Source organism: Hemiscyllium ocellatum, chromosome 37 (assembly GCF_020745735.1).
Source record: "Hemiscyllium ocellatum isolate sHemOce1 chromosome 37, sHemOce1.pat.X.cur, whole genome shotgun sequence".
Lineage (NCBI taxonomy): Eukaryota > Metazoa > Chordata > Chondrichthyes > Orectolobiformes > Hemiscylliidae > Hemiscyllium > Hemiscyllium ocellatum.
Window position 1 is genome coordinate 17,122,147 of NC_083437.1, and position 23,530 is coordinate 17,145,676.

The window sequence follows — 23,530 nt, forward strand, 5'->3', positions numbered from 1 at the left end:
AGTCATCTTCTCACAGTTTTATGTCTATTTTTGATATGGGGCTAACATTAACTCCTCACACTGTGGTAAACTGTGTCACAATTTAGCTTCCCCCTCTCAGAGCGCTCATCTACATAGTCTCTTATTCCAAAGACATTACGTGACTGCCCAAAATTCAAAGTCAAAATTAAAATCAAAGTCTCCCTCTGTAAGTTGGGAATGTTTTTTTTTATTTTGTTTTTAAAACTTAAGAGAAACAACTTTTAGAAGTCTCTAACAAATTTCGAGGACCCATAATTTTTACCTTGCTGGATTACAAAGCAATCTGAAAAAGAAGGAAGTCCACAAAATACTCCAGTCTAAAGCCAGGCCACGCAATCTATTTTAAAATAAATCACCATAGCTACATAAATATCTTCAAGTTAATAATTAACTTCAGGCACCCAGAAAGCACATTGTTTATGAACTTAAAAAAACAGAGCCAAAACGTCAGATGATTATAAATCTAGCAGTTTGCACCACATCACAAATGTTTGTATATAAATAAGCATTTTGCAGGACTTCTGAAGAAAGACACATTTGACTTTTTAAACTTTTTTTTTAATTGATACTAGGTGCTGTGCAACTGCATGTTCTCCCTGTTTGCAAAGCACAGGGCCCTGGCCCCTCAGCCCTGCATTCACACCACCTAGTAACCCCTCAATCCCGACCAATCCCAGAGCAGAAAAGGGTCAGTAAAAGCCTTCCTAGCCACTGGCCAACTGAATCCTTTAAGTGGCAATTTAAGAGCATCCTTTTGCTGCCAGTAATCCTCAAGAACCAGTGTCAGTGGGCAAACCACTATCTGAAGCCTGGCAAACTTACCTGTGGTCTTGTGGATGGGTCCTTCCAACTCAGGCATCCAGTTTGTTTGCACGGGAAAAGCCTGGTAGGGGGAAGACATCAAACCTAGCTAGGACCTACCTAACTTGCCTCTGTCCTCTCACCCTACTCACCTTTTGTTTTTATCTTTCCTGAAGGTTTTGTCAACAATCCTCAGCATCAGGAAGCCTTCAGCAGGACTGCCAGTCTCTGACATTCCTAGTAGCACACCAGACGTTCCACTGGGTCATTGTATCAAGTAGAATTTGGAACACACTGGCTGCCTTCTCATGATTGGTCCTCATGGATGCAGCAGGATTGGTACCCTCTCTCCTTTAGGAGGACAGGTCCACCATCATGACCATTAAATTCCACCTAAGCCTCTACTTATAAAGTCCAGTATCCAATAAGGATTACTGACTGCCAACTTGGATGATTTTTGTACGTACAACCCCATCCCCGTCCCTAATATGGCCTCCACTTTAAAATGATCGTCCTTTATCAGCAATTGACTGGACAGTTTCCACTCAAATGGTGAGTGTGGTTTTTAAAATGTGCCAGCAGTGACATCACATCATTGAATTGTTCTGTAAACATTAGTAAATTCTGGTAAATCTATTTTAACCAGCTGCCCTGCAAATACATATCTCATTACATTGCTATTTAAATGGGAACTTCCTTCTAACACTGTGGCACTAGGCTAATAAGCATTCAATGCCTGCTAACAGTGCCTCATCTGTTGTTTTTGTTTGAATATATAAACAATATAAAAATGTTTCTTTTTTTTAATGTATACAAATGTATACAGCACAAAAAAAAAGCCCCATTCAGTCCATCAAGTCTGCATGGGACAAAAACAACCACCATATTATTCTACTGACATTTTCTAGCACTTGGCCCCCAGCCTTATTTGTCTTGGCATTGCAAGTGTATGTCGAAATACTTCTTGAATGTTATGAGGGCTTCTGCCTCTACCACTCTTACAGGCAGTGAGTTCCAGGATCCCCCCAACCTCTAGGTGAAAAGCTTTTCCCCCAATCTCCACTAAATCTCTTTCCTTTTCCCTTAAATCTATGCCCCTGGTTATTGATCCCTCCATAAAAGGTAAGAGTCTCCTCATATCTATTCCTGATGAAGGGCTCCGGCCTGAAACATCGATGCTCCTGCTCCTCGGATGCTGCCTGACCTGTGCTTTTTCAGCAACACTCTCTCAACTCTGATCTCAAGCATCTGCAGACCTCACTGTCTCTTCATACCTACCCTGCCTACACCCCTCATCAATTTATACATCTCAATCACGACCCCTTTGTCTCCTCTGCTCTAAGAAAAACAACCCCAGTCTGTCCGATCTCTCTTCATAACTCTCCAGCCCAGCCAACACCCTGATTAATCTCGTCTACACCTTCTCCAGTGCTATCACATCACTCCTATAATGTCCATTCCAGAACTGTACACAGTCCTCTAGCTGCGGCCTAACTGACATTTTACGCAGTTCCAGTAAAACCTTCCTGCTCTTAAACTCAATGACTTGACTTAATGAAGGCAAGATCTGTGCTTTCTGCTCCCTTCAAATCTTTATTGCAAGCAGCTTCCCTCTGAATTGTTACAGCACAGGAAGCTGTTCGGCCCATCGTGCTCACACCAGCCCTTCAAATGAGCATCATTACCTAATGCCAATCTCCTGCTTTCTCTCCCATACTCTAGCAAATTTAGGTGTATGACTTTCTATCCAGGTTGTTAATAAATAGTGTGAGTAATTGAGGCCTTAGTAGTGATCTTTGGGGGACAACGCTGGTCACATCTTGCCAATTTCAGAACCTACTCATTCACCTGCCACTCAACCAGTTTCCCAACTATGTCAGTAATTAGCCCTAAATTCCATGGGCCTCTGACTTTCGTAACAGTCTCTTATGTGGCCGTTTATCAAATGCCTTCTGTAAGTCCATATAAACAACAAATCCCCTCTTCAAAAATGAATGGGCATAGGTTTAGGGTGAGAGGGGAAAGATATAAAAGAGACCTAAGGAGCAACTTTTTCACGCAGAGAATGGTACGTGTATGGAATGAGCTGCCAGAGGAAGTGATGGAGGCTGGTACAAATGCAACATTTAAGTGGCATTTGGATGGGTATATGAATAGGAAGGGTTTGGAGGGATATGGGCCGTGTGCTAGTAGGTGGGACTAGATTAGGTTGGGATATCTGGTTGACATGGACGGGTTGGACCGAAGGGTCTGTTTCCATGCTGTACATCTCTATGACTCTATGACTCTGTGACTCTGTTAGGTATGACATACGTGTCATGAATCCATGCTGTCTCTCCCTTATTACCTGAAAATTTTCTGGGTGTTTAGTTACCCTGTCCTTGATTATCAACTCCAATTTCTCCATCACAAATGTTAGCTGAACTGGTCTGTCATTCTCTGGTTTTCCTCTTTCGTCCTTCTTAAAACATGGAGAGATGGGTGCAATTTTCCAATCCAGAAGGATGACTCCTGTATCTCGGGAGCACTGAAAGGTCATAGTTAGGGTATCTACAATGTGCTCTCCTACTTCCTGTAACATTCTCAGATGGAAATCATAAAGTTCTGGGGATTTGTCAATCCTTAATTCCATTAGTGTCCCCATGACCAATGTTTTACTTGTGTTAATTTTATTCAGTCCCTGTTCCCAATCCACTATTTTTGCAGTACTTGGTGAGCTAGCCTCCTTCTACTGTAAATACTGAGATAAAATAATTATTCAACATTCTCTGCTATTTCCCCAAAATCACTGGCAATATCTCCACTTTCATTCTTTCGTGGGCAAACGTGACTCCTGATCACCCACCAACCCTTAACGTAACTTGAAAATCTTTTCTTTAGCCCTTTCATAAGCTTCAATTAGATTTAGATTCCCTACAGTATGGAAACAGGCCCTTCGGCCCAACAAGCTCTCACCAACTCTCTGAAGAGTAACCCACCCAGACCTATATTTCCCTCTGACTAATGCACCTAACACTATGGGCAGTTTAGCATGGTCAATTCACTTAACCTGCACATCTTTGGACTGTGGGAGGAAGCCCACACAGACACTGGGAGAATGTGCAAACCCCACATATACAGTTGTCCAAGGCAATAATTGAACCTGGGCCCCTGGCACTGTGAGGCAATAGTGCTAGCCACTGAGCCACCATGCCACTTTCTTTTGTAATCCCTTTTAGTAGTCCTTATAAATAGCTTTGTGACCCTTTGCTTGTCTTGCAGTCTTTCCCAGGACCTGTGTTTTTCCTTTCATGCATTTTTACCAGGCTTTTCTTTTCGTTTTGTGCTGTCCTTATCTCTTTAGTTGTCCGTCCTCCACAGAACTGTAACTGTTTTACCCATGAGCAGATTTCCCCAGTTTCCTGCGGAAAGTCTCTGTTCCATCTCCTAAGAGTTGGTCTTGCCTAAATTTAAAACTCTGGTAGCTGATTCATGCTTTTCACTTTCAAATGTAACATTGAATGTGATCTCATAATGAGCAATAATTGATAAATGATTTGGAGACACCAGTTTTGGACTGGGGTATACAAAGTTAAAAATCACACAACGCCAGGTTATAGTCCAACAGGTTTAATTGGAAGCACTAGCTTTCAGAGCGCTGCTCCTTCATCAGGTGGTTGTGGAGAATAAGATTGTAAGGCACAATTTATAGCAAGTTCACAGTGTGATGTAACTGAAATTATATATTGAAAAAGACCTGGATTGTTTCTTTGATTTGTAAATTTCAAAACCTTTTTCTAAAACTTATATTCTCAAGTGCACTTTAATAACTGGTGTCATGTCAGCCCAGAGAAGGTATTGAAGGTGTTAACTCCCTGTGAGGCTATCTGTGCCACAATGATCAGACTGATTCTAATTTTAAAAAACTGATTTACAGAATCTACACGGATTCATGCAATATTTGAGCAAAGTAGAATGTAATTCTGCAAGTACAAATTCACCCCACCAATTTATATATGTATGTGTGCATGAGGGTGTGTTGTGGGGGGAGGTTGGGGGAGTGTCTGTGAGATGGTGTGTAAAGGGGTTTAAGTCTGTAAAAGTGTGTGTGTGGTGCAATGAGGTCACCTATAGTGTGACATGAACCTAAGGTCCCAGTTGAGGCCATCCCCATGGGTGCTGAACCATTCTGTGTCTTACAATCTTATACTCCACAACCACCTGATGAAGGAGCAGCGCTCTGAAAGCTAGTGCTTCCAAATGAACCTGTTGGGCTATAACTTGGTGTTGTGTGATTTTTAACTGATAAATGTTCACTCATAATTCAGTGACTAATTAAATCGGACTCATTACTAATCCAATATTGTTTCTCCCCTTTATCCCCAATTTATCCAGGACAAATTGTTGTAGTAACTGTCTTTGACACAGACCAGAAATTCACTACCTTTCTAACAGATACCTGTCTGCCTCTCTTAGTCTGTTGCATTTAAAATCCCACATTACTACTGCTTTAGCTTTGCTTCACACTTGCTTACTTGCTGCATTTCTATAATCTAACACTTCAGAGCTGCTACAGTTGGCTGTAGCAACAGCACTTACTACCATTTAGGTTCTTTACTGTTTACCAGCTAAAGCCATACAGTCTCCACTGCATGCTTCAAAGGCTATTTTGACAGGCTGCTGAAATTGAACTACATTGGTGTGGAGCTGGAATCACATGATCATAGTCATGCTGCATGGAAACAAACTCTTCAGTCCAATCAATTCATGCTGAACATAATCCCAAACTAAACTAGTCCCACCTGCCTGCTCCTGGTCCGTATCCCTTATGATAATGCTGTCACTTTAGCAAGGTTATTTTGTCCTTGGGCTTTTTGTTTTAAGAGTGGTCGCAAATGCAGAGCTGCCGAAATAGCTCAAAGAGCCTAGTTTAACAATGGCAGGGAAGTGGCCAGTTCTCCCAGTTCAGGTTTGGTTTAAATGTAACAGTGAGAAGCTGCTTGCAGTGCAGAAAAGTTCCAAGCTTCAGCAGATGGTTCCTGACTGGCTTTCTGTCTGAAATCTCTTTTGGAAGTCATTCCCTCCTGCCTTTAAGAACCTGAGTTTGAATTTATCTTTTGCCAGGTTGTGTGTTTATAGGATGTTATAGGAATTGAAACAGCTCTCTAATTAAGTTGCTATATAAAGTTGATTAGGCTTTCAAATCATTAAGTTATTTTAAATTCCATTTTCTTTTGTTCGTGTTTCAACTGTAGTGTTTAAATAAGTTCTTTTTTGCTTAAAGCCGAGTGGTTTGACCAGCTGCATCACTCCTTGAATACTCCCTTCACATCTGCCTTTAAAATAAGAAAAAGTTAGGGGCTGGGCTACCTTCTTAAAATATTTTGTGGTTGTCTGGCTTGGTACATTAAACCCTCCAAACCTTTCCTATTCATGTACCTATTTGTCTTTTAAATGTTGTAACTGTGAGCACATCCACCACTTCCTCAGGAAGGTCATTCAACATGTGAACCACCCTCTGTATAAAAACAAAAATGCCACATATCTTTTTTTAAAATCTCTCTCCTCTCACCTTAAAAATATGCTCTCGGTCTTAAAATCCCCCATGCTAGAGAACAGACACCTACCAATAACCTTCTATGCCCTCATAATTCTAAAGTCACCTCTCCACCTCCTATCCTCCAGTTCAAAATGTCCCAGTATATCAGTCTTTCTTTATCATGTCGGCCAGACCAGTTAAAGATGGTAGATTTCCTTCCCTACTGCATATTAGTGAAACAGATGGTTGTTTACAGCAGTTGATAATTAGTCACCATCACTAATAACTGTCAATTCCAAATGTTCTTCTTTTTCTCCATTAAAGTTAAATCCCACCCTCCAACATGCTGGGATTTGAACCCATGTTTCCTGAGAGATTATAGTGACATTACCGCTAGCTCCCTGTATACGGCAGAAGTTATTTGAAATCAACCTGTTAAGACATGTCATGACACATCTCTGTAGCAGGTGGACTTGAATCTGAGCCTCTGGACAAAAAAGATAGGCAAACTACTACTGGACCGCAAGAGCCCTAGCGTGGGTAGGAAAGGTTGACTAATTCAAATAACTTACCTGGCATCAACTTGTAGCTGACTGGGAGGAACCAGGTTGAGTGGGTGTTGGCCTGTGACAAATTTGGAAATAGGATATTCCTGACACAATTCCACCTTTGTCAGATTTCAGTAGCTCAGCGAGAGGAATGCTTAACCTGCCCCTTCTTTTGATTAAAGACACTTTCAAACATTTCAGCCATGTCCACTGCTCAGTTACTATAATTCGTTCCTAATTGTGTATTCACTAACCTGCTTTCAGGTTTATGGAAGGGCTTCTTCCCATGGATATGTGCCATTTGCCCAAAGGATTTAAATTAAAACCTGGAAACCATGTGGATAATTACCTGGATTATTGGTATGTACTTTTCTAAATTCCTGTTAATCCATATTAAAACGTGTTCATGTTTGCTTTCCTATTTTGTACAAATGAGCAATGTTCTCAAGCACTGACTCTCGTTGCTGTGTTTCACAGTGGTATTTGCAATTATTGATGTATTTGATCCTTGTAATATTCTGTTGTTCATTTCCTCTTTTCATTATGTATCTGTGACTCTTGGTTTGACTAACAGCAGACACAACCTGGATGTGGTGCCTGAGAAACTGAAATTCAACTGGAAGCGCTTGGCATGAATTCAAAAGCAGTGAAAATAATATTGCAAACAGAAAAGCTGATGTATCATCTGTACGTACCTCCTGAGGCATAAAATCCTTACTTTGTGTCCAGCCTGGTTAGTGAAATGATCCACTGTAGAGATGGTGCAAATGGATGACTAGCATCTTGATTCAGATTTGATTCTCTTCTTCTTAACCTGAAGCTAATTTCAGACACTTACAAAATATGGGCAGCACGGTGGTTAGCACTGCTGCCTCACGGCGCCAGAGAACCGGGTTCAATTCCTGCCTCAGGCGACTGACTGTGTGGAGTTTGTACGTTCTCCCCGTGTCTGCGTGGGTTTCCTCCAGGTGCTCCGGTTTCCTCCCACAGTCTAAAGATGTGCGGGTAAGATGAATTGGCCATGCTAAACTACCCATAGTGTTAGGTAAGGGGTAAATGTAGGGGTATGGGTGGGTTGCGCTTCAGTGGGTTGGTGTGGATTTGTTGGGCAGAAGGGCCTGTTTCCACACTGTAAGTAATCTAATCTAACATGCAATTAGATCAGAGAAAGAGATACAGTGAATTACTCCACACTCTTCATTCAGTGATGTTAGAAATTAGGGCAACAGAGCCAATTGCTCTGAAGTTCTATATTCCCATGTTTTAAGAGCTCTGAAATGGAAGTGATAAGCTTATTTGTCACTGATTATAAATCAGTATAATATATACAGAGTCAAACAGCATGTGAACAGGCCCTTCGGCTCAACTTGTCCATGCCAACCAGGTTTCCTAGCCCCATTTATGCCTTTCCTATCCTTATACATGTCCTAATGTCTTTTAAATGTTGTAACTATACTCACTTCCTCTGGCAGCTCTTTCCATATACACACCATGCTCTGTGTTATAGAGTGATAGAGCTGTACAGCATGGAAACAGTCCCTTCGGTCAAACTCATCCATGCCGACCAAATATCCTTAATTAATCCAATCCCATTTGCCAACCTTTGGCCCATATGCCTCTAAACCCTTTCTATTCATCTACCCATTCAGATACCTTTTAAATGTTGTAATTATACTAGCCCCCACCACTTCTCTGACAGCTCATTCCATACACAAACTGCTCTCCATGTGAATAGTTTGCCACTTTGGTCCCTTCTAAATCTTTCCCATTTCCCCTTAAACCTATGCCCTCTCCTACCCTGGGGAAAAGACCTTGGCTCTTCACTCTAACCATACCCCTCATGATTTTATAAACTTCTATAAAGTCATCCCTCATGCTCCAGGAGAAAATAGCCCCAGCCTATTCAGCATCTCCCTATAGCTAAAACCCTCCAACCCTGGCAACACCCTTGTAAATCTTTTCTGAACCCTTTCGAGTTGCACACAATATCCTTCCTTTGGCAGGGAGATCAGAATTGTCTGAGCAGTAGTATTAAAATGCAATAGCATTACTCACCAGGAGCAACTTTTCTCCGTCCCTGGCATAGAGTCAACCATCCTTTTGTCTGCCAAACCTAATTTCTTTCTCTCTGGGTTCTATCTTCACCTAACAGCAGTTCACTCCTTTCCCCCCTCACTTTGTATCATCAGCATAAGGGCCAACATTTCTTAGCTACTTTCAGTTCTGAAGAAGGGTCACTGGACTTGAAATGTTAATTATATTTTTTTCTCCACAGATGCTGTCAGACCTGCTGAGTTTCTCCAGCAATTTCAGTTCCATATCTTCAGCACTCGCAGTTCTTTGCGCTGTTTTATGATAGTCCGTCAAACCAGACGTCATTCTGTGTTTTGACTTATTCAGTTTTCCCATCCGCTAGGATCATAACAAAGTGGGGCTGATCCGAGCTTGGAGTTTACTGAATTTAAGAGGGTCTCTGACTCTTTTAAAGACACCAGTACATAGAGACACTGGACATAAACTACATCGCAGCACTCAATTTATTACACAGATTGAATTTTCAAAAGGGCTTTGAATATTGCTAAGACTTCTCTGGGAGTGAAAGGTGATTTAAAATCTTTAAGGCTAAATTGAGAGAGTTAGCAGATAAATTGGAGGTACAAGTAAAATACAGTACCTGATTAAGGAGCAGTGCTCCAAATGCTAGTGCTTCCAGATAAACCCGTTGGACTATAACCTGGTGTTGTGTGATTTTTAACTTGGTACACCCCAGTCCAACACCGGCATTTCCAAATCAGAAGTGGGATTTGGTAAGAGTGACCTATTTTAGGTAGTTATCCAGCATAAAGAAAATATGCTTCCACGGTAATAAGACTGGACTGACTAAAACCAATTGTTATAAGTTAAATGGGACACTAATTTTTAAAATTTCCTTGAGCATTTCTGCTCTAACAAAGAGGGAGTTGGGAAAAGAAATGTGCATTCAAACTTTATCTGCAGTTCTTTGTACCATAGTGCCTTAGAATCTACTCAGAGATAATTCAACATAATCCAGTCCTTCCTTGATTACTGGTGAAGATAATAAAACCATTTGTAAGTCACTTCAATAGTCTTCTGGAAGAGAGTACAATATTCTCAAGTTTTTAAGCAACTTTGTATTGTGAATTTGATTACTGGAGGGTCATCTTTCAAATTCCTTCTAAGGAGCCTTCAATGTGATTTACAAGAACTATCTCAAATTCATGGATCTATTTGAGTGAATAGGTCAGGGATAAATATTCAGCTATCGAGAATGTGCTTCCCATAAAACAATATCCTTATAACTCAATTGAGAGAAAATTGTTCAAATGAGAGGAAGAGAGAAGCTTATTTGAGGCTATTCCCCTTAGATGAAACGTGAACTAGTGGGCATACCCTCAAAATAAGGAGAAGCAGATTTAGTAATGAGTTAAGCAGGAATATCTTCACCCATAGAGCTGTGAATCTGTGGAATTCCCTGTCCAGAGAAGCATTTGAGGGTATCTCATTGAATATTTTTGAGGCAAAGATAGTTTTTCAACAGTAAAAGAATTAAGGGTTATGGTTAACTGGTGGGCAGGTAAGTGGAGCTGAGTCCACAAAAAAATCAACCATGACCTATTGAATGGTAAATCAGGCTCAACAGGCCAGATGGTCTACTCCTGCTCCTATTTCTGAAGTTCTTATAATCTCATAAGGTAATAAGTTCATGATAGACAGTGACATTATCGAACTGAAACGTAAAAGCTGAAACTCCCCTTTGGTGGTGGGTCACAATGACTGTGCATTGATTATCACAAAGTCATCGCAGTGACAAAGACCAGTTTACATGCTACATGAGATTAGGAGATTCCACTGAGAGAAATGGACAATCAGGACTTTCCACAAAAATTGACTTGGCAACGTGATTTGCCAAATTCCATTGAATGAAGCAGCCAATGAAATATCAGCATTTGTTCTTTTGGATTGGCTTCATCACTATTAAGTCATGTCCTATGAAATGAAAAAGAAACCAGAAACGTTTAGGTGGCATGGTAGCTCAGTGGTTAGCATTGCTGCCCCTCAGCACCAGGGTCCTGGGTTTGATTCCCGCTTGTTGGTGTGGAGTTTGCACATTCTCCCTGTGTCTGCGTGGGTTTCCTCCCACAATCCAAAGATGTGCAGGTCAGGTGAATTGGCTATGCTAAATTGCCCACAGTGTTAATCAGGGATAAATATAGGGTAGGAGAATGGGTTTGGGTGGGTTTCTCTTCAGAGGGGCGGTATGGACTTGTTGGGCCGAAGAGCCTGTTTCAACACTGTCGAGAGTCTAATCTGAAGTTTTAGCAATTAACTATCAAAGTTATTGAAGAATTATGTAGCGGTTCTGTTTGTGTTCTGGCTTGTGTTTACCCAAACCAGGGAAGAACATTTTGCACCATTTAAAAGAACTTTGATCAGCGACAGAGCTAATTTGGTCATTAATCTGTCCAAAAGTGAGTTTACCAAAGCAATAGTGACTTACTTGAGCCACACTGTGGGATTAAACAAGTAGCATGTAGAGCAGAAAAATAAGGGCCAACTTAGATTTTCCAATGCTTAAGGTAAAACATGAAGTTCTGCAATATATCGGCATGAATGGACTCTATTGGAAGTGTGAGAGTAGAATAAGACAATTGAGTTTTTCTTCAAAATCAGTGAGAGAATTTGAGGCCTGCTTGAAAAATAACAGACCATTGTTCTCTCTTCCTCTTTCTTTGTAACTCACTCAGCAAAATATGTGGGCTGAAAACCCACCAGAAGTTACCTTTACTAATCAGTAAAGGATTTTCTTGGCATACACCTTACTGTCTGAAGCAAAGGGAATTTAGTCAACTACAACTGGCTAAGTTATCTGCAAGGTCATCAGTGTGTGTAAATGTGTGTGAATCTTGGAAGCATCAAAAGCTCTTTTTGCATCGTCCAAGCTGCCAGTAATATTTTAATTCTTTATTTATTTTTGGTACTTGTATTTTTTTTTCCCCTATTTTCTTGATTCTGGACTGAAATAGGAAAAGGGTTTTTATAAGATTGTAAAAACAAGTTACCTGACACTGATAAATGCTGTTTACACAGCTGATGGTTAAAGCAGTGGGAAAGCCTATTACAAAAGAGTTGGAGGTAGGGGTCAGTGTATGAATGGAGATTCGGCCAGCAACAAATAGCTGGTTCAGTCTGTGGAGTGGAGGCCAGTGGTTGATGACAAAACCATCTGCTCAACAACAACAATGTTGGTTCTCAGGTGGCTGGACAACTTGTGGGTGTGAGTGTTTTTACCAAAACCATTGGACCTCCCAGAACAGAAGGAACTACCTATTTCACTGCAATGAATACCACCTCAATCTTGAAGAAAGTCAGGTTGATTTCCCTTATCAGTTGTTGTAAGCTGTGGCTCTTGAGCAGCAAGTTAGAAACTTGATAAATGTGAACCAGTCACCCTGTACTACCTGGTGAAAGAAGATAGAGGAGCAGCAAACCATGTCCATAAACTCTGAACAAATTCCATTGAACTGCCTTCACAGTCCTTCCCTCCATCCATGACACCCATGTGTTTTGTGTCTGTCTGTATATTGCATTGGGTGATTTTTAAAAGGAGATTAGAGTTTTAATGGGTAGAGTTACATGTCAGTGATTCATACTCATAGTCTATAGCTACAGTCTATTTATTTTTGTAATAACTAGCCATTGTTGTTGACTACAGAAACCTGTGTGTGAGAAAGACCAATAAATTAGGGAATTTTGGAATTTTGTGTAACTTTTAATTTTTAAAAAATTATTGTGGAATCCAGGAGTAGCAGAGATTGTTTTCCAATATACTAACCCCACTGATGTATAACATTAATTGTTGACTGAAGAATCTTGGCTGAGTTGTTCTTCATACTGAATCTGATACCATTGGAGACACCTATAATTGGCGTATCACCGATGTAGAACATTTGAACTTTGGATTGGCAAATCAAGAAGTGGGAGTAGGAAATGAAAACAATGACCCCTCCAACCTCCGTTGTAAGAATCATAAAGCTTGAGATTAAATTTCACCACCAACAACCATAATCTCTCTGTTTTCCTTATTTTTATTTCATCTACAGTCAGTTATTCTATAACGCAATGGTTGCTTGCTTGTGCAACCCGTGTTATCGAAAAGTCATGCTTTAGAAACGGCACTTTAGTTTTGGTGATGTAATTGTGTTACAGCCAACACACGTTTTAAAAGTTCACAGTTTAGAAATCTATGCACAATTTCTCAATCACGTTGTAACAAATTTGCGATAACGAAATGCATGTTATAGCAGAACGACTATCTATTGCTACTTTTAAATTTGTCTTGTATTCCGATACTGTCAAATAGATCACTTCAGTCATGCTGTAACTCATCCTTTCAGAATCACAAACTGCTTGGCCTCCTTTTTCTTGTATTCTTTCCTCGAACGTCCAAACATTTCCATCCTTCTCTCAATGAACCGTTCTTTCCTATTGTTACTTTTGTGCCCTCTCAGTTAGGAATGTCTGAGAGAGGGGTGTCCAACAGCAGCTATGCACCAGTGGACATCAAGGTCTGCTCAAGAAGAAGCTAGAATGTTACAGGCAAGAAAGAGAATGGTCTTTCTCATGTTTATTCCTTTCTTCTCTTTCTCTTTAGGAGCAGAACTGATGTTCAGACCTGTACAAAATGGAAAGCTCCGATCCTTTGGGATGGGACCTTCAATCCCACCCATTATGATGAAATGTACAAGAATCAAAATGTTGTTATTGGTCTCACAGTCTTTGCAGTTGGCAAGTATGTTGCTGTAATTTGGTTGTATTGGATTCCATTATCAAGCTCTACATATAGTGTGAAATTTTGCACTGTCAGTGCCTTGTTATAGTACAGCTACCAGTAAAACCCATTCTGAGATGGGGTGAAAGTTTAGCAGCTGGAGAATGCAGCCTGTTTATTTTACTTGGCAGACTTCATAACATTAGAAACATTGCAGGTTATTGTCAATTTCTGACAACATAGAGCATTGAACATCATAGTGTAGTACAGGTGCTTTGGCCCTCGATGTTGTGCCGACCTGTGGAACCAATCTGAAGCCCATCTAACCCACACTATTCTATTATCAACCATATGTTTATCCAATGACCATTTAAATGACAAAGGTCATTAAGTTCAAATATTAAATCTGTTTCTTTCGCTCTAGAGGTGACACCTGGCCCACTACATATTCCCAGCATCTTCTGTTTTAAAATTTAGTTTAAAATTTCAATTTATGTTGTCAGACATTTGAAAGAGTTGTTTTTTTGTACAGACCAATTAAGTGGAAACCATATCACTCGGGTATGCTGTAAAAGACAAGGGGGTTGGTTTAGTTGAATTTGTTGGATTGTGACACAATGTGATGCCAACAGTGTGGGTTTAATTCCCATCACTAGCTGAGGTTTCTGTGAAGGACTCTCCTTCTCGGCCTCTTCCCTCACTTGGAGCTAAGGTTAAATCACCACCAGTCATCTCCCTTTAATCAGAAAGCAACTCTGTGGCATGGTAAGATTATGGCAACACAACAACAAAAAGGCAAGTGTATAGGTGGCCTATGAGGAGACTGGAACTTCCCCACAGTCTGACAACAGCTGGGATAGCAGCTAAAGCTACAATTAAATTTAACTTTGTGCTCAGTGGTGGAATTCTCTCAAGGCTGCCCTTTTCCTAATAAAGGAAGTTGGATTGGTATTGAAAAGAAAGTTTAAAGGGTTATAAAGGGAAAGGCTGGCCAAAGGGAAGAGAGTGCATAGATTCAAATATAAATTTGGGCTACATGGTGATCTAGATGACTTACTGTGTCTTCAATCTATCACAGAGCATTGTTGTAGATGTGATGTATCAAGTCGCCCCCATTTGTGCTTTTGTTTTAATAATTCTCATTTTACTACTTCAGAAGTTTAAGGGTTTTACACTCTGAGCAAGATGCATTCACAGGATGTTAAAGGCAACACCTCCAGTTGATTGATGTAACATTGCCCAGTTGATTATAAGTCAGGTTTTGTTTTAGTACGCTATTTCAACCACAAAACCATTGGAATAGTATCCAAGCTTTAGAGAGGGCAAGTGCACATTCTGTAAAATACAGCCATCTATGGGAAATAGGAATGAATGGAGTTGAAAGTTTGACAGTCCCAGTGTAGATGCTGACCGTTTGGAATGTTGGAACAAGAAGGCTACAGTACAATGCTTCATTGTCGCACTCCCTAAATGCTGTTGTAGAGAACAGGTCAGAACTGCACGCTTAGGTTAATTGTGAGCTCTGGGAGATGATGTTTGGGATGATGTTTTGGAAACTAGTTAAATAGCCCCTGATGTGGCACAGTAATAGAACATCAAACAGTTAATGGAAGCTTCTAGAACAAGATCGGGATTGTATCAAAATAATAATATCCAGCTCCTGCGGTCCCCATGGTCTCTGAAGAATCCACCTTTTTTATGCTGAGTTAAGGAGTCTATCCAGTTATCAGTGATAGCTTACTAGAGAAAAGGCGTGACAGGATTTAGCTTAATGCTTGGCAGCAAAAGATACAATTAACATTAATTTGGCATAATGACAGTGAGCATGAACCAGGAGACATCTGTCTCCATCAGGACTTTGTGCAAGGTTACTTCACCCAAAGACTCTGTGCCATTATCAGATTGGATTTGCTAATGTAATGTCGTTATCTTTCAGAACATTTATTATTTATCCAACAGGAACAAGGTAAAGAACAAAAGAACTTGTGTTTGTATAGTACCATTTAATATTCGTCTGGATGAGTCAAAGTGCCCTGAATGCATCCACCTTGTTCCTTTTTGAAATGTCAGTGTTGGACAAATACACTAGTCAGTCTGAACATTGCAAACTCCAGCAAAGAGCTACTGAAATGATTTATCCAGGTTGAGAGTAATTAAAGCCATTACAGTACACAATGCTGCTACTGAGCATCAGTGGGAAGGGAGAGATGTTTGTGGATATGTTATCAATTAAGGGGACTGCTTTGTCCCGGGTGTTGTCATTGACTGTTGCTGGAGTTCCACTCATCCAGTCAAATGAGCGAATGCAAGGAGGCAATGAGAGAATGCAAAGGTTTGTTCCATGATTGTGGAAAGGCAGCTAAACTTGGTGTGATATAATTACAACATGAGGGAGCTGGGATGAGATATGGGGTTAGCAGCGATTATAGAGGTACCTGTCTGAGTCTAGAACTTGTTGGAAACACCAAATAAGAATCAATCCTTTATATTTTATTTACTGTAGAGATTAAAGAATTGGTCAATCTCCTGTAAAAATTGACTCTTTCTCGATTTCTGGCTAAAAAAATCCCAATTCTTTGTACTCCCATCTCGCTAGTCACTGAGGTTAAACATACTCTGGCGTAACCCTGTTCAGTGGAATCTTAAATAACAAACCATTAAAGGTGGCTGCACAGTTCTTGGTGTCTACACATGTGTTCTTGGCACCTTTTTTGTGCTAATGTTTTGGAGCATAGGTGTTGGGAACAGTCTTCAACTTAGCAACTTTTCAACAATGGGAGAGGGTGAATCTCCAAGCTCTTTAAAAGTGTCACTGATATGAAAGGCAGTTTTATTTTGACTTAATATATTTTTATTAAGAAGAAATAATAAAAAAGATTTTTAAATATTACAACAAATACAAAACAATGCAATTCAAAACAGTACAAAAATAATACAAAACTAAACCCAAATAAAAAAAAATCCCTAACCCACCCTCCTATACGAATGTATAAACCTATATAGAGAAGTATAAAATTTTTAAAAAACTAAACTGGCTATTTAACTAACTAAATAAATACCTAACCACAAACAAATAAATATTAATAACTCAGCGCAGCCAAATAAAACACTCGTACACTCACAGTTCCTCCTCCCTGGATATTGGACTCATGAAACACAATCGTCATGGCTATATAAAAGCCCTTGTTAGTATGGCAGATAAATCTGTGTCCAGGTATTTCAAAAAGGGTTGCCATGTCTTGTAAAGATTCTCAGTTTTGTGGTGTACCATATTTGTGAAAAAATCCAGGGGAATATGCTCCATAACAATCTTTCGCCAACCCGACAGGCCTGGGGGGTTTTCTGATATCCAACCTAGCAAGATATTCTTCCTTGCACAGAATGTAAGAATATTGAAAAGTTTTTTCCTTATGTGAGTCTGCAGGAAATACAATGGGTAGGCCCAAAAGGAGCGAAATAGGGTCCTTCTCCACCCTACACCTAAACTCCTCTCCACTGCACCCACCACAGCGCTCCAATATGTTTGAAGCCTGTCACAAGACCAAAGACAATGGGTAAGAGTACACTTGGGACATGCTGAAGATACTTCTGTTTAAATTTTGACAAATGGTCTGGGGCTAAGTGGACCCTGTGGAGAACCTTCAACTGTAAAGCATGGGTCCTATTGCAAATTGATTCTTCCTTGCATTCTCCCAAGTATCCTCCCATGCCTCTGAAGAAACTTCAACACCCAGCTCTCTTTCCCACATCTTGCAGAGTCGATCAGACTCATCTGAGGTGGCACCCCCCAATTGGTGATATAAAGTACTGACAGAGAGTATACTCTTAGCCTTTAGTACCCCTCTTTCTGTGTCAGATTTGTAGGGATCAGTCAAAAATGAGGTCTTTTTTTTAAAAATAAAATCCCTAACTTGAAAAAAAATGAAAGAGGTCTCCATTAAGTAACTCATCCTTCCGTACTAACTGATCAAAGGAATCATTACATCTCCCTCAAATAAATCACTCATGCAAGGTATACCCCTAGCTGCCCAACGTTTAAATCCTGAATCTATCATACCTAGTTGAAAACTCGGCATACCCACTAAACGGGTAAACAAAGATGTTTTGCCAATATTACCTTCCCTCTGCCGAATTGCCCTCCATGCTTTAACAGTATTGATGACTATTGGGTTATGGCAATATTCCCTAACTGTCCTCGCTTTGTCCAAAAACAGCAAACTGGTAGGCGGGTACCTTGCCTGGGAGGCTTCGTTATCTAGCCATATTGAAAGAAGGTCCACACAAACCCAGTTACCTATATAAAAGCGAGCTTAATTAGTAATTTTTAATGTCCGGAAGGTCTACTCCCCCCTAATCTGTGAGGCAACTGCAGTTTGGCTAATTTAATGAGGGGCCGTTTACGGTGCCAGATAAAGGAGCTGAACCGACCGTTCAGCCTCCTGAGTTTGTTTGTTGAAAATCAGGGGGAGCATCTGTATAGGGTATAGCAAACGAGGAAGAATATTCATTTTAATAAGCGCTATCTGACCCAACCATGAGACTGGAAGTGCCTCCCATCTTTTGGAGATCTTGTTTAATTTTTTTCAAATAATTGAGTAAAATTGGCTTTGAACAGCCAATCCAGAACTGGAGTAATGAATATACCCAAATACACAAAACCCCCCTGTGACCACCTAAATGGGAATCTATAGTCACTCTCGAGCCAACTCTTTCGTAAGACCACCCATAGGCATAGCCTCTGATTTAGCAAAGTTAATCTCATACCCTGAAAAAGCGCCAAACGCGTGAATGCATTGTATCAGGCAAGGTACTGAGACTGCTGGATTTGTCAAGAAAATTAGAACATCATCTGCATACAGCGAGATCTTATGTAATTTTGACCCCACTTCTGGAGCTGATATATTGAGATCCCCATGAATGGCCTCCGCCAACTATTCAATCACCAACGTAAAAAGTAATGGTGAAAGGGGACAGCCCTGCCGGCTGCCCCTAGAAATATTAAAATTGCTTGATCGTACCCCATTGGTAGAGAACCTTTATCTATCTTATGAAAACTTTGCCCAGACCAAACCGGTCTAGAATATAGAAACGATACAGCCACTCAACTCGGTCAAATACCTTCTCTGCATCTAAAGAAATCACCAATCTCTGTATTGACTGCTGTTGGCATGCTTGAATTACGTTAAGCAGCCTCCTAACGTTATTGGAGGATCTACGACCCTTTATGAAGCCCGTCTGATCCTCTTTAATAATAGAGGGTAACACAGTCTCCAGTCCTAACGCAAGAGCCTTAGAGATGATCTTAAAGTCCACATTTAAGAGCGAGATGGGCCTGTATGAAGCACAGTCTTCCGGATCCTTCCCTTTTTTTTTAAGGATAAGTGAAATATTGGCCTCGCTCAGAGATGGTGGGAGACCAACATGACTGTATGAATCATTAAACATATTCAGCATCGGGCCTGACCTAATACTTATGAATTCCTTATAGAATTCACTGGGAAGTCCATCAGGACCGGGCGCCTTTCCACTCTGAAGCTGCCTCACAGCTTCCTGCACTTCTTGCTCTGATAATGGGGCATTGAGAAAGGACTGTTGTTCGGGAGTCACACCTGGGAGCTTCAGATCTCTAAAAAAGGATTCCATTTTGCTCTGCCCCTCCTCATAATTCTCAAATTGATATAACTTAGAGTGCACATTAATTTTTTTAGAATCACATGTTAGGTTCCCAGACCTTTCCCTAATCACTGTAATGGTTTGTAGGGCACTTTTCTTTCTCGCAAGGTATAGAACATAGAAAAATACAGCGCAGTACAGGCCCTTCGGCCCTCGATGTTGCGCCGATCCAAGCCCACCTAACCTACACTAGCCCACTATCCTCCATATGCCTATCCAATGCCCGTTTAAATGCCAATAAAGAGGGAGAGTCCACCACTGTTACTGGCAGGGCATTCCATGAACTCACAACTCGCTGAGTAAAGAATCTACCCCTAACATCTGTCCTATACCTACCACCCCTTAATTTAAAGCTATGCTCCCTCGTAATATCTGACTCCATACGTGGAAAAAGGTCCTCATGGTCAACCCTATCTAAACCCCTAATCATCTTGTACACCTCTCTCAAGTCACCCCTAAATCTTCTTTTCTCAAATGAAAACAGCCCCAAGTGCCTCAGCCTTTCCTCATACGATCTTCCTACCATACCAGGCAACATGCTGGTAAACCTCCTCTGCACCCGTTCCAGTGCCTCCACATCCTTCCTATAGTATGGCGACCAAAACTGCACACAATACTCCAGATGCGGCCGCACCAGAGTCTTATACAACTGCAACATGACCTCAGGACTTCGGAACTCAATTCCTCTACCAATAAAAGCCAGTACGCCATATGCCTTCTTCACAGCACTATTTACCTGGGTGGCAACTTTCAGAGATCTGTGTACACGGACACCAAGATCCCTCTGCTCATCCACACTACCAAATATCCGACCATTAGGCCAGTACTCCATCTTCTTGTTACTCATACCAAAGTGAATCACTTCACACTTACCTACATTGAACTCCATTTGCCACCTTTCTGCCCAGCTCTGCAGCTTATCTATATCCCACTGTAACCTGCCACATCCTTCCTCACTGTCAACAACTCTACCGACTTTTGTATCATCCGCAAACTTGCTCACCCAACCTTCTAGCCCCTCCTCCAGGTCATTTATAAAAATGACAAACAGCAATGGTCCCATGCTAAGTATTTGCCTGGTTTGTCACTATGCTCATATAACCTTTGCTTTGCAAAAGCCAGATCCTTCTTTGCTGTCTGCGTGAGCACGGAATTTAGTGCAGACTGCAGTGCCATAATCCTCTGTAGTTTGACCAACGAGGGTCTGTCAAAATAGGCCTTCTCGGCTGCCTGCAACCGTGCTTCAAGGAGGTGTTGCTGCTCACCCTTCAGCTGCTTCCTACTTGTGGAATATGAAATAACTAACCCTCTGGCATAAGCTTTGGCAGTTTCCCAAAGAACAGATGAGCTATCAACTGATCCTAAGGTGATGTTTAGGAATGCCCAAAATTCCCTAGAGAAATCTTCCACAACTTACTGTCCATGAGAATAAAGGGGTCCATTCGCCAGTACCTTGAATCCACTGTAACATCCTTAATTTTAACCATGAGGTACACTGGAGCATGATCAGAGATGGCAATATTACCAATCGTACAGGATGCCACCAGATCCAGGATTACTGCAGGGGTCAGAAAAAGAATCAATCCTCGTGTGACATTTATGCGGATTGGAGAAAAACGTGAAATCCCTACCTGTAGGGTGGAGACACTTCCAGATGTCCACCAACCCTAATTCCCCACACAAACCCAATAACTGTTTAGTTTGTGCAGAGGGTATTGAGGGACCTTTAGGCAACCTGTCTACTGTGGGGTCCATGAGGCAGTTAAAATCTCCCCCTATAATGATGTGCTGAGATTTGCGACTTTTCAGTTTAGAAAAAGCATCGACCAAGAAATAAAGAGGATGAGCTGGGGGACAATAAACATTTAAAATGCCATATTCTTCCCCATTTATCAAGGCTTTGAGAATTACAAACCTCCCGTATGTGTCTTTAACACGTTTCAGCAATTTTAAATGAGAAATTTTTCCTTACCAATATAGCCACTCTCCTACTTCTGTTACTAAATGATAAAATAAACTCAGTCAAAGCCATTCTGCTGTAATTTCAGATGCTCTTTGTCATCCAAATGTGTCTCCTGTAACAAAGCAATATCCACCTTCTCCTTTCTAAGACTCAAGAGTACTTTCTTCCTCTTAATTGGTGAGTGACTTCGCTTGATATTCCCGGTACACCATTCAATCAAATCATTAGCCATAATCTTCTGCAATTACATTTAAATTCCAGAGAGGAGGAACCCCAACCACAAATTGCTGAGCCTTAGTGTGACATGGTCCACCAAATATAAAAACTACATTAATTAAAACCACTACATTTAACAAACATACAAAATTATTAAAAATAAAAAACAACAAAAACCAGAAAACAATCCAACATATGAAGCACCAATAGCACCGAGTAGGGGAACTCACCCCCTGCCCAGAGGGGGCAACTACCTGTCCCAAACTGCCCATAAATAGGCATCTAACCATCTCAACCACTTTTACTTCTTCCAGCAAGAGCCGCATCGCAAGCACAAGCTAAAAAGAATAAACACCCCATAGAATATCAATATGAATAAAAAAAATTATTTCATACAAAAAGAGGAATAAATACCCCACACAGCCTTTGGTATGTCCTAACTTAGAAATTTAAAATGTACATTTTAACCACCGCCAGACATAGTTTGAACCAAATTATTATCAATAGAGGAAAAAAAAGGGGAAAGCCAAAGCTCCAACCGGATTTCCTCCATTTCTTTTACAGAATGATAAACACATACCCAAGCAACAATATTTATACATACTACAATTGTTTAAATTAGGTTAGTTTGTCCACAAAGTCTCTTGCCTTCTCCGATGTGTCAAAGAGATGGATGGATCCATCTAAGGTGACCCGAAGCACTGCCGGATATCTCCGGGAGTACTGAATCCCAAGCTCCTTCAATCTTCTCTTGACACCATCATACGATTTTCGTTTCTGGATCACCGCCACTGAAAAGTCCTGAAAAAACATGATCTTGGGCATTCGGATCCTTCCCCTGGAGTCTGGAAGCCTCCATGACTCTCTCCTTATCCCGGTAATGATGGAACCGCACTAGGAAAGGACGAGGACATTGACCCAGACCCGACCGCCGTGCTGCGACCCGGTGACCCCTCTCTATCTTCAATCCTCTCATGCCAGTCTCCAAGTTAAGGAATTTCAGAAGCCAATCTTCAACAAATTCCGCAGGCCGCTCACCTTCCTTACCTGCAGACAGACCGATGATCCGAATTTTGTTTCTCCTGCCCCCGTTTTCAAGATCATCCACTTGGTCACGCAAATTACGAACCTGAGTCTTCAGGGCTTGGATCTCTTCCTTGAATGAACTGGCATCAGCTTCCCGTGACCCTGTGCTCCACCTCATCCATCCTCTTCTCCAGGTCTCCCAGCTGCTGCTTATGCTTCTGCAGCATGAGAGAGACTGGAGCCAGCTTCTCTTCAATCTGTTTCCCCAATATCTCGCGAGATTTCGAGAGCTGGTTCACCAGGTCCTGGAGAGTAATCTTCTCTGAGGCTGCTGCAGGCCCGGCCTCAGATGCTCCTCCTCCCTTTTTAGGCATTTCTGGACAGCTGAAAATACAGGTAAGTCAATTGTAAAATGTTTCTTAGTGCTCCACAATCTTTCCAACGCCCCCTGATGACCTGGGTTAGGTGGGTTAAAGGACCGTCCTGCTCCTGCTGCGATGTGAAGCTGTGCAGTGTGATCTTCTCAGATCCCCGCCATCTTAGATCCCCCCTTGGCTAACCTTTTAATCTTCGGAAGTCACTTTTCCATGAGCGAATATGTTAATTGTGGCTTACCAATCTTTTTATCTGCTTCAAGATAAAAAGATTGGCATCTCGGATGGTGATTCCTAGCACAAGGGGACATAGCTTTAAACTGAAGAGTGATAGATATAGGACAGATGTCAGGGGTAGTTTCTTTACTCCGAGATTAGTAGAGGCGTGGAATGCACTGCCTGCAACAGTTGTAGACTTGCCAAATTTCAGGGCATTTAACTGATCATTGGACAAACATATGGGCGAACATGGAATAGCGTAGGATAGGCTTCAGATTGGTTCCACAGGTCGGTGCAACATTGAGGGCAGATGGGCCTGTACTGTGCAGTAACGTTCTATGTACCATGCTCTATAAGCTGTATTGATGAGTAATCCTGTCA

General features: G+C 41.1%; 1 protein-coding gene across 3 annotated transcripts in view; it reads left to right on the forward strand.

Moving 5' to 3' along the window:
- The window catches only part of LOC132833523 (N-acetyllactosaminide alpha-1,3-galactosyltransferase-like), a 43,113-nt gene that overhangs the window by 16,253 nt on the left and 3,330 nt on the right, over nucleotides 1-23,530 (forward strand). For all 3 annotated transcript variants that reach the window (XM_060851874.1, XM_060851876.1, XM_060851875.1), the window contains exons 3-4: nucleotides 7,153-7,248; nucleotides 13,562-13,699. In XM_060851874.1, the coding sequence (XP_060707857.1) occupies nucleotides 7,153-7,248; nucleotides 13,562-13,699 (234 nt within the window). The remainder of the gene's footprint in view (nucleotides 1-7,152; nucleotides 7,249-13,561; nucleotides 13,700-23,530) is intronic.